The 16,449-nt window shown below is 37.6% G+C and overlaps 1 protein-coding gene across 5 annotated transcripts; it reads right to left on the bottom strand.

The window, feature by feature from the left end:
• Positions 1–3,923: 3,923 nt before the first annotated feature.
• LOC113641916 (protein-L-isoaspartate O-methyltransferase domain-containing protein 2) lies at positions 3,924–16,170 on the bottom strand. 5 transcript variants are annotated; one of them, XM_027145095.2, is made up of 7 exons: positions 11,939–12,148; positions 10,119–10,480; positions 9,546–9,648; positions 8,543–8,714; positions 7,153–7,276; positions 4,959–5,055; positions 3,924–4,360 (listed from the first exon to the last, which is right to left on the bottom strand). In XM_027145095.2, exons 2-7 carry the CDS (start codon positions 10,423–10,425, stop codon positions 4,336–4,338), a joined length of 828 nt encoding a protein of 275 aa, XP_027000896.1. In that variant the 5' UTR covers positions 10,426–10,480; positions 11,939–12,148; the 3' UTR covers positions 3,924–4,335. The 5 variants fall into 5 exon arrangements, with proteins under 5 accessions (XP_027000896.1, XP_027000893.1, XP_027000892.1 ...); XM_027145096.2 differs by lacking the exon at positions 3,924–4,360 and adding an exon at positions 5,339–5,434 and having other exon boundaries at positions 4,922–5,055; XM_027145097.2 differs by lacking the exon at positions 3,924–4,360 and adding an exon at positions 5,369–5,434 and having other exon boundaries at positions 4,971–5,055.
• Between the last annotated feature and the right edge of the window lie 279 nt (positions 16,171–16,449).

Raw genomic sequence — 16,449 nt, 5'->3', positions numbered from 1 at the left:
TGTTCAGGAAATGATCTGGTTACCTTTAAAATATAGGAACATTCCACTATCTTCAAAATTGTTCTGATTACGTTCTCCTAACATTTGGGAAATACTCTCTGTAACATCCTTGTAAAAAACATGACATCTATTAAAACAGGATAATGTGGATCGTGGCTTAGTGTTTAATACTTTTGCATCTCACGTACAGGTCTGGATCCACAATTCCTGTTCCTGCCCTGTGTGTACAGAAGTTGCATGTTCTCCCTGTGAATACCTGCAATTATCCAGTTTGCCATAGATCCATTGATTCCCAGTCCAGGTGTAGGTCTAATAATTATATAATAAAAATATATATTTATACAGATTTTAACAGAGAGAATTCAGTAGCATCTGTTGATAATACTTTTAATGCAATCGAATACTTTTAGTCTACGGTAGATTTCCCAACTCCAAGGTTTTCCCAAACAATTCTTCAACATCACTTAAAAATTGTACAATTAGGGATTAAACTGATTTGTAGTGTTCACCATTCACAAACAGACAGACTGATTACTCGATTCAACAATTAAACCCAACCCTTAAAAATAGGATTTGCAAGTTTATACAGGTTCTCCTAATTAGAATCGGTGATTATTATTATTATTATTATTATTATTATTATTATTATTATTATTATTATTATTATTATTAATAGTATTATTATTATTATTAATAATAATAATAATAATAATAATAATTAGGCTGCTTATACCAAATTACTGTATGGGTGTAAGCCCCATGGTATCTAAAATGCCTTTCAGGGAGGAAGGATCTTCACAGAGTAAGAATAAAATATTTTGAGCTGAGAGTTTTGGGCTAACATCACAGGAGAGTTTGCTACAGTTTCAGGAATGTCAGTCCTGGTTGTGTAACAGAGGCATTCAGCAGTGTAAGCTTTCAATGGGAGATTTTCATGTGCTCATATTATTAGCCATGTCATGCTCTAAATTGTTCTAAGTCTCAAAGAAAGTCTGAGATGTTGACTATGCGGTAAGGTGAAAAGAATATACCAAATATACCATTGCAAGCCACTTAAAAACACTGAGAGAAGCAGCCCTGATGACGAAGTTGATGGCGGTTCCTGAAAGGGATTCTGGCCCTTTGTGGAGACCATGTCTCCCTAGCCTTAAAAACAGTGGTTGCCTGGCTATCAAGTGGACAGTCGTCCCCTACAAAATTTTCAGTTGGGATGGAACACCCCACACCCCATTCCATTTGCTTTACCATATGAAATTCAGCAAAGCACCGATCACTTATCGGCTTCTGGTACTTCAACTGTTCAGAGTTGATGCAGTCCAAAGGAACAGACAACTGTAGAATTTTGCTGAGCTTGTGTCTGCATTCAGTGACAGTTAAGATTCGTCTTGATTATTTATGGTTAAAGTTCTTTTAAAAGCCAGGCTTTATGATCCATGCTCTCCCTCATAGCCTCCTCTCAAGTCAGCATTCAACATTATAGTCAGGGAGTTTTATTCATGCTTATTATTAAGCAAATATGTTCATTCATATATTAGTTTACATATGCTGTCAACTTTTTAGGGCATTAACAAGTAATTGCATGCTAAAAATAAGCTAAGATGAAGAATTTGTGACTTTAATTGGCTAAATATAGATGGGACAAAGTGCAGTTCTGTTTCCTTTTCTTTTTCTGCTTTAAATTTGTTTCGTTTTGCTGTTGTGTTTTTGGCTGAACACGTATGGGCCACTGTACTTGTGCTTCTCCAGAACTATTAAAAACTGGACAAAAGTACGGGAAAGCCTTGCTTGTTCAAGGTATGAGAGGTGGTTCATAGATTTCCATCATAGAAGCATTTCTAATGATTTCAATAACCAGGTATAAACCAAACTTTCCATGCACTTTCCAACAAATCAAGATTGTGTGATTATATCAACTCCATGATCGCCTGTTTTTATATGAAATGCTGGGGTGGCTGAGATTCAAGTAAATGTTTCTTTTTACTAATAATATCCTTTAATTTTAGCCAAAATCACTCTTTTTTTTAGGCAAACTTGAGAATAATGAATTAAGTATTCCATTCCATTTTCTACCGCTTATCCGGAGCCGGGTCGCGGGGGCATCAGTCTAAGCAGGGACGCCCAGACTTCCCTCTCCCGATACACTTCCTCCAGCACTTCCGGGGGAATACCGAGGCGTTCCCAGGCCAGCCAAGAGACATAGTCCCTCCAGCGTGTCCTAGGTTTTCCCCGGGGCCTCCTCCCGGTTGGACATGCCCGGAGCACCTCCCCAGGGAGGCGTCCAGGAGGCATCCGGAACAGATGCCCGAGCCACCTCAGCTGACTCCTCTCTATGTGGAGGAGCAGTGGCTCTACTCTGAGCTCCTCCCGAGTGAACAAGCTCCTCACCCTATCTCTAAGGGAGCGTCCAGCCACCCTGCGGAGGAAACTCATTTCGGTCATGACCCAAAGCTCATGAGAATTAAGTATTCACTGAACATTAATTAATTAATGGTGCTAGAAATGGGTGGCAATGTCTCCTTACAGCTCTACAGCCTCCAATTCAATCCTGAGCTTGGGTTACTGTCTGTTTGGAGATCTGCATGTTACTTTTTTCTCCAGCCACTCAAACATGACAGTAGGTGGAATGGCTTTGATAAATTGCCCCTAGATTTAACACCTTGCCAAACAGGTTAAACTGGTTCCTGAAGATAAATGAATGGAAATTAACGAATGTATGTATTCCCAAAAACTGTAAACCTTAAGATCATATAATAGATAGGTAAGTTCATCAGTAAAAATTTGCTGAGAATGACATGAGGTTGTGGAATGATTGCACACATTGCACAACATTTTTGATACAGCTGCACTTGAATTAGCTCTCCAGAGCAACAAAGATGGTCTGCTGGAGGAAAGATAAAGAATGTGATTCTAAACCAATTGATTACACGCCAAACATGGCGTCACAGCGTACATTAAAAATCAAATTATGCAAGGAAAAAAATATTCACACAAATGGAAACCATTTGGATGGGAGACCATTAGTGTTTCTCATGCCATGGGATGTGCAAAAATCTCTGCTTTGACTAATTTGCATTTGCATCAGGATATAATCTGGAACATAGGATAAATCAACAAAATCATTAGTAATTGTTTCAAAACGCTTTGAATTTCCTGTGCAAACTGAAATTTATTGAAAGTCTATACAGTACCTAAATTCTCACAATCATTTCAAGATATGCTGTTTTCAGGCATGTAGGGAAATTTGAAGTAAGCATCTATGTTAGTGTCCTTAATCAAAGGAAAAAATAAAGAAAAGTACATAAAATTGTGGAAATGAATCCAGTGTAATAGAAGCAAGCATAGTAACCCAAAGAAGTTTTACTTCTCAGGGCTAAGCCTACTATTTGGTCAGCATAGTATAAAATCTAACAATATTGTCTGTTTTTGGTCAGAATAAAAATTCTGTACTTTTTAATATTATTTTTGGACAATTCAATTACCTCAGAGAAAGCTAAACCATGGACTATTCCTGAGTAGGGACATAGTTTCTGAGCACTTCATTTTACATTTAAAATATAATGAAGGTGTATTAGAAAACTATCTTGCGACCAAAAAAAAATTCTGTATCTTGGAAAACATGTTGATGTGTTTTCTAGACCAGGGGTTATCAATACTTAAATACATTTCTTTATATGTGTATAATTTCTGTATATTCTGTATATTTGTATATTAATGCACATGTGTGTATGTTTAACTATCAGAAATCATTATTTAAAATAATAACATTGATAACCGTGATTTATAAATAAATAATAAATGCACCCCCTCAGCTATAATGCTCTGAATAGAAAAAAAATTAAATTAAAAAATTTTTTAATGTCATGCTCAAAAGCATGTTGTGTGCATGGTGCAGTGTGATGCATGCTGTGTGCTGGAATCTATAGGGGCATAAAATATAATTTAATTTGTACATAATGTTCACATCTGACCAATTGTTTTAAAGTGACATTGCAATGACTGGGGCAAAGCTGCCCCCCTAACCCCCCAAAGCATAGACTGACTTGCACAGCATACAGTGTTGAAGCACATCACAACAAAATGCAGGTGTGCCGTAGCATTAATACATGCAAATGGAATTTAGTACCTTATGATAAGTGAGACTGTAACAAAGAAAGCAGTTGAACAATAGACAACAGCTTTCATAAACCTATAGAAAAAAATTACAATGATTTTAATCCAACACACCAATCTCAGCAAACATCCAAAAATGCTGCTACTGTCAGTCATGTCATAGCATCACATTAATCTTGCTGAAGTAGTCCACCAGTCTATTGAAGATGATGTACAGGTGTTTGTTCACTGCAAAATGGGGCTGGGGTTTCTAAAATCAGACAGAAATCACAGATGAGATGCAAAAAATTGCTCAAACAAGTGTGGTTAGAAGGAACTGCAGAAACCCCATATGAGTTCTTAATGTATCCAAAATGCAGCTATTTTGCATCTCACTTTGAAACAGGTAATGATTTAATTATGGGTGGCCTCCTTTAGTTGGTCCTTTAAAATTCGCTTTAGCCCATTGCCACTAACATTCTTTAACTCATTTCTCACGATAATATAAGAGATACATCTTGAGTGGTTCAGGCAAGGGCAGTCCCAGGATCCTCTGTCTTAGAACATTGACCGATGCCTCAGCTCGCTTAACCCTCTCCTCTTCTTCACCAGCTGCACTCTCCTCCTCCTCATCCTCTTCCTGCAGGTCTTCCCCTGTTTGGTTGCAATTCCTTTCCTCCTCAGCTTCCTCCTCTTCCTCTTCTTCCACTCCTCCTGGGTAGCTGCAGTCATCTGTGGCCATCGGCATCATAGACTCCTGCAGGATGGTGGAGCTGATGCATTGGCGGTAGAAGCGGCGACAGAAACGGCGGCGTTCAAAACGTGGCCCGTAGCGGTGAATGGCTCGTGCGCCAGGAAATGATACTCGCCTTTTGGAACGGCTCTCTGTCAGGTCCATAGGCTGGCGAAGGGTATGGCGGATGGAGATACGTGCCAAATCCTGCAGTGTTCGCACCTCAAAGATCGCTACAACACAAAAGATGGCATGTATACTATTTACAGTTATATTTAGGCAATAATAGCTAGTCTATATGTTTTGAACATTCCATACTCCAATATATTCTTGGGGTTTATGCATGTGAACTGCCCTCATTAATTCAGACCACAAATAAAAAAAAAGTCAAAATAAAAGATGCCGATGGCTACAGTAAGTCTTCTGTGAAGATTTTTAAACAGCCAGTTCCATTTTGACTTCTTATTATGGCCCTAATTATGCTAGTATGCATAAGTATTGAGTATCCCCACCCACCTTTTTTATCTTTTAATGAAAAGATAAAACCTCTTAATTAGTTCTGGAGCAACCAGTTGTCATCAGATGTCACATCAATAGTTGAATGGAGTCCACCTGTGTACAATTAGAGTGTAACATGGTCTCAGTATAAATACACTTGCTCCTGGAAATTATTAAATAGCATACATAAACGAAAATTATGAAGACCAAGGAGCTATCAAATTAGGTCCATGACAGAGTTCTGAAAAAGAATCAATCAAGGTTTAGTAGAAAAATGAACATATGTTGAACATCCTGTTCAGCACTGTCATTAAAAATGGAATCTGGGCCAGCAGCAGCAGTGGGATTTGGGTCTTGCCCACCCAGTCAAAGTTAGATTTTTTTTATTTTAGCCAAAAGGAAAAATAGCATAGACAATACCAGAATGGTTTCTAATTTCTGATTGGGTGGGCAGCCTACAGCCAATGGACAATGATCTTTCTGCAGCAGCCCCACCCAAATCCCCACCCCCACAGAACAGAATAGATTTTTACCACTCACTTCATGCTACTTTCAGTTCAACATGCTTACAGGCTGTAGCTCCATATTTTTAAACTTTACTTTCTTTTCTCAATTTGTGATTGCTGTGCAGCAGCAAAAGAAAACTAATAATATTATCTGACATTCAATTTTATTACGTTTATTTGACTGTCGTTACAACTTGATGTTTGTATCGTTTTTAGGCCTATAATGCAATATTAGTGCTGCCTGTGTCTTTGATGCTAGCACATCCGAGGATACATCTAATTCCAGTTTACCCTCCACAAACACTGCTCTTCCCCAGTCTTTGACCTTTTTCATTCCCAGTTTAGGCGGTTAGCGATTTGAATAACAACCAATCCCAGCCAATATTAGCTAATATCCCAAAGTGTGCTTTCGGTAAAATATTCCACTCATTTAATACTTCCAGGAATTGCACACACCCAAAGCTGCAGTACTCTATTCTGTGGGATGCATGCTTCTGTTTCCCATGATGGAAAATGCCACTGCTGACAGGCTCTGTGGACATTTTTTTGTAAATATTGATTATGGGTTATCAGTGGTAGTGGCCCTAACCCACCTAACACTTAATCCACTGCCACTGATTGGCTACCTATCATTTGTACCAGCCCACCTTAATATAGTTGGCTATCAACAAAAGTTGCATAATGCTCATCATGATGCTACCAACACCATGCTTTAACACAAGAACAGTGCAAATAGCCCTTTGTGGCAAGGCTAAAAACAACTGGGTTTAATTTTGGGTTAATCAGATTAGAAAACATTTTGCAAATCGTTATGGGAAACGTGTGGACTCCATTCAACTAATTATGTGACATTTGATTGCAACTGCACCTGATCTAAATGAAGAATATTTAAGCAACTTTTTTTATTTATTTATTAATAATGTTGCAAACTATATAATTTCCCCCTCATTATCACTCAAAATCATGCTGTTTTGTGTAGATGCATATCATATAATCCCAATTACACCCATTTCATTTTCAGTTTGTGAGATAACAAAATATGGTAAAGAGGTGTGAATATGTTTATCTCCATTATCTGACTAGGCCAACAATCCTTATAGACAGCATTATAGTAACAATATAAATAAAATCTTTAACCAAATACAACAATTTAAAAAGCAAAGGCATGTTGGAAACTTGGATTGTAAAATAGGTTAAACATGTATGTGCTACATTAAAAAGGAAGTTGACATGTTGTACTGCACTGATAAATGTTAAATAATTACATGTGTTACCCTTTAACTCATTATTATATCATCTGACAATATGTAGTAGCAGACTACTCACGCAGTGGCACAGTCTTGCATCTCCCATTAATGCTTTGTTTGGGCTGTACCAGAGGAGCAAAAGTGACAGCTATGATTTTCTTTGTCTCCCAGGAGTTCTGACCCATGCGTGTAATCTTGGTCAACTGCAAAAGGCAAGTAAGTCATAGATATAAGTGAAATGTTTGCAGCACACACAGTCATTTCACTTAGAACTATGTAACCCCAGGTCTGTGCTACACTGTCTATTATTTTTAGAACATAGAAATCTAATGCCATTGTGCATTTCAAGCTGATTGTTATCTAAAAACTAGTTGTTGACATGGCTTTTCAGAAAACAGGAGAACTATAGGCCATGATATTTACTCACCATAGTCCACCTTCCTGTTTTTTTAAATAATGTTACACATTACTTTTTCTGCCATAATATCTCTTTTTTTGCTGCCATTACTATCTTGCTATCTTGCTTTTTATTATTTTAAGTCTCAAATACGCCTTGTTCCACTTTATTCCTTGAACGAAGGAAGGAGGTGGTTTGGCATGCTGATTTTAAGCAGTACTTAATTAATAAGGTTCTGACTAGTCATCATAGTGTAAATATAGTGTAATTATGGCATCAATCACATGCTGTTGTGTCATAGATCTGATTTGAAAAGGCAGCTGACTTTATTGTTGTTCTATAAAGAAGTAAACGTACTAGAGAAACTTGTCCATCAAACAAAAATGTAATAAAAACCATGTTCCTCAAACTATTCCTGAAATTCTTTTGCAATGTGGCAGGGTGCATAAACATGATGAAACAGGCCACTGCAATTAGTGAATAACAATGCCATGATGTAATATCCACATGAATGACAAAACCCAAAAATTTCCCAGCAGTCCACTTCCAAGAGGATCCCATATTGCATGCTGGTGTCTTCACTTCCCCAGGTAAGCAAAGCATACACACCTGGCCATTCACAAGATCTAAAAGAAAACTTGATTAATCAGACCAGGCCACCTCACCTTCCAGTTATGATGCTCATGTGCCCATTGTAGGCACTACCATATACCAGGAACAGGACATGACATTTTTGGCTCTAACCTGGTCGTTTGGTCATCACAGTTTGGCCTTGAGCAGGTGCTTGCCCATTTTTTATGCTTCCAACACATTAACTTCAAAAACTTGCTGCCTAATATATCCCAATCCTTAAGAGGTCACCTTTCAGTGGTTTTAATGTTATAGGTGTGCAATATATACAGGATGCAAAATGAAACTGCTTTAAACTACTTATGTTCCTTAAGTGATAATCAATTCATCACGTTCAAGTATTTAATTTAATAACAAATTTTTCAAATCATTTTTTTAATGAAAAATGTAAGACGAATTATCAGAACATTTCTAAGCTCCACAAACACAAGAATGCACAAACCTTCTCCTCCAGTGGCAGCACTAAAATCCCTCCAACCTTCAGTAGGTTCTTCATGTAGTTCTCGTATTCTTTCTGCACTCCAGCCCCACAATACACTCTGTCATACTGACGGCTCTCAGGAGGAATCTCCAGACAGTTCCCCACCACGAATGATGGTTCACAGAATTCAAACCTACACACACAACATTTAATTCATTTAAACCCTACATGAATCATCTTCTTCTGCTAGGCTACTTTAGACATTATTTTAATATTTTAAATGCCCCAGTGTTAAATATAATTGTTGATTTATAAGAATTCCTGTTTTAAATAAACAGGAATTTTTACTTATTTTTTATAAGTAAAATTTTTATACATTTTTGAAAGAATTTTTGCTTATTTATCCTCCTAAGGGCCATACCAGATTCTGAGAATAGTTCAGGTGACAAGAAATAGGAGGACAAATGTACTGGATTTTATGAAACTAAACTGAGAAATGTACTGTTTAAAAATTAAAAATTAAACCATGGGAGGTCTACAGGACAGAGGAGCTGTTTTGTATTCCCTCTTATTGAGGGGTACATGATGATAACAGGAAATAACTTGTTCTGTGGATATTTCACAACATTAAATATATATGGTTAAAACAAATAGTGCTGCACAATGTCAGGAAGTACTGTTGTAATAAAATAACCAACTTTGAGGTTATACAATACCAACATTCAATACTATCTGCATCCCTAATAATCTCAACTTTTTATGATTATCTTTATTATTATTTAATCAATACTGCAGCTCTAGAATGGAAATGGAATGTAATTAATTTACTGGACAAATTATGATGCATATACAAATACTATTTCAATACACACACACACACACACACACATATATATATGACAATCATATATAATACAACGTCTGTGACAAATATCAAATATCATATATGGAGCATAATAAAAAGAGCTGTGCCAGGATCTTTTCCCCACCAGGTTTAAAATATATACGATTGCTCATAGCTCACCTGTCAAAGCTGTCACTGGTTTTGATAAAGTATTCGAGTTTCTGGTAGGCATACTCCACTACATCTGCATGCAGTTCAACACCGTGATTCACACCGAATGGACCTGCAAATCATTTTTTATTGTCATACTATAAATATAGATAGTGGTTAAATATTGGAACCCTGCTACTGCAGTGCAACAGAAATCTATTGTATATTAAACTACACACAGATAAAAACAAAACAAAACAAAACCAGAAAAATTACAATTGGAGAAATACGGTACTGGCAGGTAACAGTATACATATCTATACAGTACAATCTAACTAAAGACATAACACAATAGCTATTAGGTGTTACCTTACAGATGACAAATAACAGTGCAAAAGTGTTGTTTATTGTAATAATTAACAATTATTTTTATTTCTTATTTTTTCTATATTCTTTTATTGTAAATAATGTTCAAAAAATAATTAGCAGCACAGAAAGATGTAGCTTAGAACAATATATTCTGTATTCTACATGTATGACAGGGTAAGACAGGGTGATTAACACAGTACATTTTATTTTTTTAAGGGGCCTAGTGCAACTCACCCAGAATGAGGCCCACCATGCTGCTGAGGTAACCTGTTCCACTGCCTAGGTTGAGGAAAGAAAGGCCACGATGCAGCTCCAGTGCCTCCATCACTTCTGAATAGATGCAGGGGGCAGACAGGTGGAGGTTGCCATGCCTCCAGGCCAGGTCTTTGTAGGCACTGTCCCTATACTCCTCCAAATAGTAATCTGCACGGTCAATGGCCCGGAAAGCTCTCTCTACCAAATCTGAACGAATATAGTGTGCCTCCTTCAGGTTGTCAATCAATTCATCATTGTCCTCTCCAGCACTCACAGCACCACCCATAGTGAAGATCAGACTGTGTATCCGAGGTCAGAGTGGACAGAGGCCTAAGCACAGTCTGGGGAGAAAGGGATAAAATATGCATTGGTGATAAAACTGATATAAAACAAAGAACAGAAACTAAGTCAAGAATAAATATAGAAGTTAGAATAAATATAGAATTGATTGAGTCCTGACAAAACTTTTTTTTCCAAGTATGAAATGTCAAAGCACACAAAGTAGCCGCATTGGCACAAGATGCTTATGTTATTGTGAGAAGTTGGTCTGTCATTCTATTTCTAGATGTCAAACAATACAGAGTGGAAAGTGATAGTCCTCTGTGCCCCAGTTTGAACTCTTGCCAAGGCTCCACTTAGACCAGAGGGTGTCATTTGTATTTGTTTGTGACAGAAAACACTTTGTGTTTTCAAACCAGGCTTAATGATTAGAAAGAATATCTTGGAACAAATGAAATAAAACTGAGATGGAAAAAAATAAGCACTTAAAGTTTCAAGCCTTCACAACCATGTGCTATTGAGTTCTTCCCTCTGGCCTGAAAATGACATGAATTGCTTACACGAATTGCCTTAACAGCTGTCATGGTGAATTACTTGTGTTTAAGCAGAAATAACAAAATTTGCAATGCAGAGTATTTTTCATAACATGTAAATACCTAAATAATCGTATTCAGTAGTGGGTCAGACAAGTGATCATACTTTAAAGCATCAAAGACTTAACATTAGTAGAATGTATACATTAAGTCCTGTTACACAACACTAAATGTGGCAAAATGGAACATAAGATAAATGCATTTATTTCCTAAACCTACTCTATATCTGTATCGCTATGATGTTAAATTTCTCAACAGAGAATCTTCTTGAATGAGCTGGATAACTGTATGGCTTCTACCTAGATTTAAAAAAGGCATAATTTAGTGGAGCTTTGATTATAAAAATGAGGACAGTTGCTAATAGAGTTAACTGAGGACCTCTGACGCATTTTGCAGTGTGTAATGTCCAGTGTGTGATTCTTGTGTACTTTATACCCAAGAATCACACACACACAGAACTCATTAAAGCAGCAAAACAAAGCAGAGTTTAGCAAAATAGTTACTACAGTGCAACTTTGAAAACCTTAAAAAAAAGAAAGAAAAAAGCGAGGTTCCTTTAACAAATGTAGCTGCTGTATTCACCAACTTCAAAGATTAAAATGGCACAACGACAGCGTGCCACCAGCAGCCGCAGCACCACCACCACCACCACCACCACCACCAACAACAACAACAACAGCAAAATCACTGTCAACTCGAATATACTGTACATAAATATATGCTAACAGGAAACAGGAGAAAGGTTTACTGTATATAAATGACAAGAGGGTAAATTTGTACGATACAAACAAAAGACAGAAACAACACACACACACACACACAAACACAAACACACACACACACACACACACACACACACACACACACACACACACACACACACACACACACACACACGATGGTTGTCCAGCCTCCATTTGCCCTTACCGTGCGAGAGCGGAATCGACAACCGTTTCACTCAAGGTTTTGCCGATCGATCGCATAAACACTGCGTTTCCACATTGCGTTGGGAAATGTTTAAGTAACTACAGTAAAACTACAGCGCTGAACTTGACTCTAGCAGAGAAAAAAAAAACGAACTGATGTAAACACAAAACAGCTGACGTGACGTGCTGACGTCACACGGACACGAGCGTCACCTGTGATTGGCCTGTCGTATGTCTCCAAAACACGAGCGTATCCAAAATGAACCCCGAGCAAACGAGGTTAAGCGCATTTCTTTTTTACTGTACTTCATAAGGAGTGTCTATTGCAAGGTATATAACTAAAACTGAAACTATATATTCTACTTAAAGAAGAAAATGGTCCACTGCCCAAATGTGCGGCCTCTTCATGCAGTCCAACGACTGGAACACAACAGTTGTGATGACATTCGGGAGTTATATAGGCTACAAAAATGGACATAAATACAGCCTCATAGACATTTAAGACCCCTGAAACACCCAGAAAATTTACTCACCATCTACTCGCCATTAACTCAACCCTAATATTAAATTTTTTCAGTTCAATTAAATTTATTTGTATAGGGCTTTTAACAATTTCCAATCGTCTCAGCAGCTTTACAGAAGTTTGGAAACAAAAGAGAGAAAAATAAATAAATATATAATAATAAGAAGAATAATAAGAATGTATTAGGAGCCCCTGTATGTCTGCTCATGCAAATTATATGGTCAAAACACCTGATCATCACACTCATATATTATTTGCTTGCTAAAACATAACATTTCAGATTTAGTGCCCCCTTTAATTTGATAAATAGAATTCCACTCTTTTTCAATGCTTAGCAAAATATTTTTCATTCCAAAGGTGTTCAGTAGGGTTGAGGTCATGGTTCTCTGCAGCAAACATAGTTCTTTTACCCCTTAAATTTGTCAAACTATGTTTTATTGGATATACAAATTGTTCAAAATTCTTCCAGTAAAAGGAAATTTTAATGATACAGCACACAAAGACATTTATACAATTGTATGCTTCCAGTTTTGTGGAAAAGCTTTGGAAAGAACCATAAATTGGTATGATGGATAGGTGTTATATAATGTATCTAATCAGCCTCAGCCATAAGGCAGCAGTCCCATCTATAATACCATGTAGGAAAACCTCAGGAGCTTTAGTTAAGATCAAACATCAGAAAAGGGAAAAAATATAATCTCAATCACATAGACTGCGGCATGGTTGTTGGTGCCAGGGTGGTTTGAGTAGGTGGTTTGTGGCTGCTCATATGCAAGTCTCGAGAGTTTACATAGAATGAAGTGAGAAAAAAAAAACAATTAAGAGCACTCAATAGAAGTTCTATTAGCCAAAACAACCAATGAGAGGGCAAAGGAGAATGGAAAACTTTCTTATAAGAAGCCCACAGCAGCTCAAATAATCTTTCCTTACAACAGTTCTGAGGAGTAAAACATTCTCAGATGAATAGCATCATGTTTAACATTAATAAAAAAAATGCTGTGAAAGTGACATTTGTTCATTATGTGAACAAATTACGTTGCATTTGTAATAGGAACCACATAGTGCCCCACCATTTGTTTCTTTAGAAAAAAAGACACATTGATACACATTGCTCTGATGTCACTCTCTTCTTCTGGTGGCAAAAACATTGTGGAAGAATATAGTGATTTTTTAAGATCAAGTCTGACTTGTCTGAGTTTGTTTTCTAAAATGTTGTGTTGTGCTACTGGGTGTCAGAATCTGAAAACTGTTCATATAAACATTAATTTTTATCAGATAGTATAAAATCATACCTTTTGAAGTTTGCACAAGACAGTTGTGGTTACATTCCGTTAAGAGGGTAATTGGTCTGAGTTCCCATTTCATCTCAGCTAAGTTGCTAAGTGTCATGTCGATGAAGATGGCTTGCTAACTAAGAATCTAACAGTCTTATCTTGATAGTTAGCTATCATGGATATTTATAGTATATCGCTCCAACAATCCTACATATGTTGACTAATAGCAGTAAGGTAGTTAATGCTAGACAGTTTCTTATGAGAGACTGAACTTTAAAGTTTAGCTACCTTGCAAAAATTAAACAGACATCTGGCTGGGTAGCAACCTTGGCTTTCAGTGCTGTGACATCCTCAATGTTGTGATTGTAAAACATTAAGTATTGTATGTGCCAACATAGACAAGGAAAAAACAAAGGTGTAAGCATAAAGAGACATGTATGGCTACAATTTTTCTCTAGTACAAACATCAGGAATTATAATGTATGTATATCTGGCCATTGCAGGCTTGGTCACCACTTTATCTACTTTGACAAGGTGCCATTGCATAAGGATATTCTAGAGCTACATCATTAAAGCATTAGTTTTAAGGTGTTTTATAACATTTTAGATAATATCTGATTGCTATATAAAATTCTATGTTCACCATATAACCAAGTTGTATCAGGTTACTCTGTCTTACTGCCATGTACTAGATGCTTAAGAAAATGATTATTAAATCTGTATTTACTACAAAACAAAGACCAAACAAGAGTTCCTGATCAGTCTGACTAAAGGAGCCAAACTGAGATCAGGCATCTAATGTCCCCTAGGAAATACCGATTCTCATCTATGCACCTTGTAGTATAAGATACATAGTAATTATATAACTCTATTCGTGTAACGATATAAATGTTATTTGTGTTGTTGCTAATTGTTATATTGAAAGAAACCCTCTATCACTGGACTAAATGACTACAGGCCTGTCACTCTGACACCTGTTGTCATGAAGACCTTTGAACAGCTGGTATTGGCCCACCTAAAGTCTGTCACAGAACGGATGCTGGATCCCCTACAGTTTGCCTACCATGCAAACAGGTCAGTGGAGGACACAGTCAACATTAGACTGCACTACATTCTGCAACAACTGGACTGCCCAGGGACATATGCCCGGATTCTGTATGTTGACTTTAGTTCGGCTTTTAATACTATAACTCTGGAAATTCTTCCCTCCAAACTCCTAAGGCTCACTATACCCCCTTCCATCTGTCAGTGGATCACCAGCTTCCTGACAGACAGGAAACAAAAGGTGAGACTGGGAGGTGTCACCTCCAGCATTCGGACAATCAGCACTGGCGCTCCACAGGGATGTGTCCTCTCCCCACTGCTATTCTCTCTCTACACTAATGACTGCACTTCAAGTGACCCAACTGTTAAACTCCTGAAGTTTGCAGATGATACTATGCTCATCGGTCTCATCCAAGATGCCGATGAATCTGCATACAGACAGGAGGTAAAGCGACTGGTGCTATGGTGCAGTCAGAACAGTCTGGAGCTAAACACTCTCAAAACTGTGGAGATGATAGTGGACTTTAGGAAAGTCCCCCTCACAATATCCAACAGCCCTGTGTCATCTGTGGAGGCCTTCAAGTTTCTGGGCACTACCATTTCCCAAGACCTGAATGGGAGTGCAACATAAACTCTATCATCAAAAAGGCCCAGCAGAGGATGTACTTTCTACGTAAATTAAGGAAGTACGGTCTGCTACAGGAGCTGCTGATGCTGTTCTACACTGCAGTCATAGGATCTGTCCTGTGCACATCCATCACCATCTGGTTAGGTGCAGCAACAAAACAGGACAAAAACAGACTGCAACGCACGGTTAGAACAGCAGAAAAAATAATTGGCGCCGCCCTGCCCACTCTCCAGGACTTGTATGACACAAGAACCAGAAACCGTGTAGGATAAATCACTACTGACCCTTCGCACCCTGGACATAACCTCTTTCAGCTCCTCCCTTCTGGCAGGCGCTACAGAACTTTGCTTACTAAAACTGACAGACACAGGAAGTTTCTTTCCCCAGGCAATCACCCTGATCAACAACTCACCATAATTACATTCACTGCTTCTTATTATAAGTAGTGCATTATCAGGACTGTCAGTCACCAAATCATCTGTATATTGCACACTACTGCTGCTGTATATTGCACAAAAGCATAATATTGCACAATATTGTTATTTGCACTCCCACACTTTATGTACATTACTGATCGTTCATATTCCATACTCATATTTTATATATTTTATTCATTCTATATCCACATTTTATACTCATTCTGTCTATATTGTATCTCATCATCTGCATTGTTTTCTTGTATAGTATTGTGTTATTTATGTCTACCTTTGAGAGTCACAAACTGCTGGAACCAAATACCTTGTGTGTGTCAACACACTTGGCCAATAAATCTGATTCTGATTCTGATTCTGAAAGACCTACAGCTGCTCATTGCTTGCCCTTGTTGCTGCTCTTCTTACTGGCATGTTTTCTGGCATGTATATTCTGCCTGTATTACTGTATTAAAAATAACAGCTTTTTCCACAGGGAATGGTAAATTTAGTTTCATTCTCAACTGCGAATGAAGCAGGATGACAGGGAGGACCTACAGTACTGCACTGCTGATGGTCGAAGATGTACTGTATATAGGAAAAGTAATCAGATATCATGAAAAATGGAAATGG

Source organism: Tachysurus fulvidraco, chromosome 23 (assembly GCF_022655615.1).
Source record: "Tachysurus fulvidraco isolate hzauxx_2018 chromosome 23, HZAU_PFXX_2.0, whole genome shotgun sequence".
NCBI classification, from domain to species: Eukaryota; Metazoa; Chordata; class Actinopteri; order Siluriformes; family Bagridae; genus Tachysurus; species Tachysurus fulvidraco.
The sequence above is the reverse complement of the archived record's forward strand: the minus strand, read 5'-3'. Positions and strand labels throughout refer to the sequence as shown.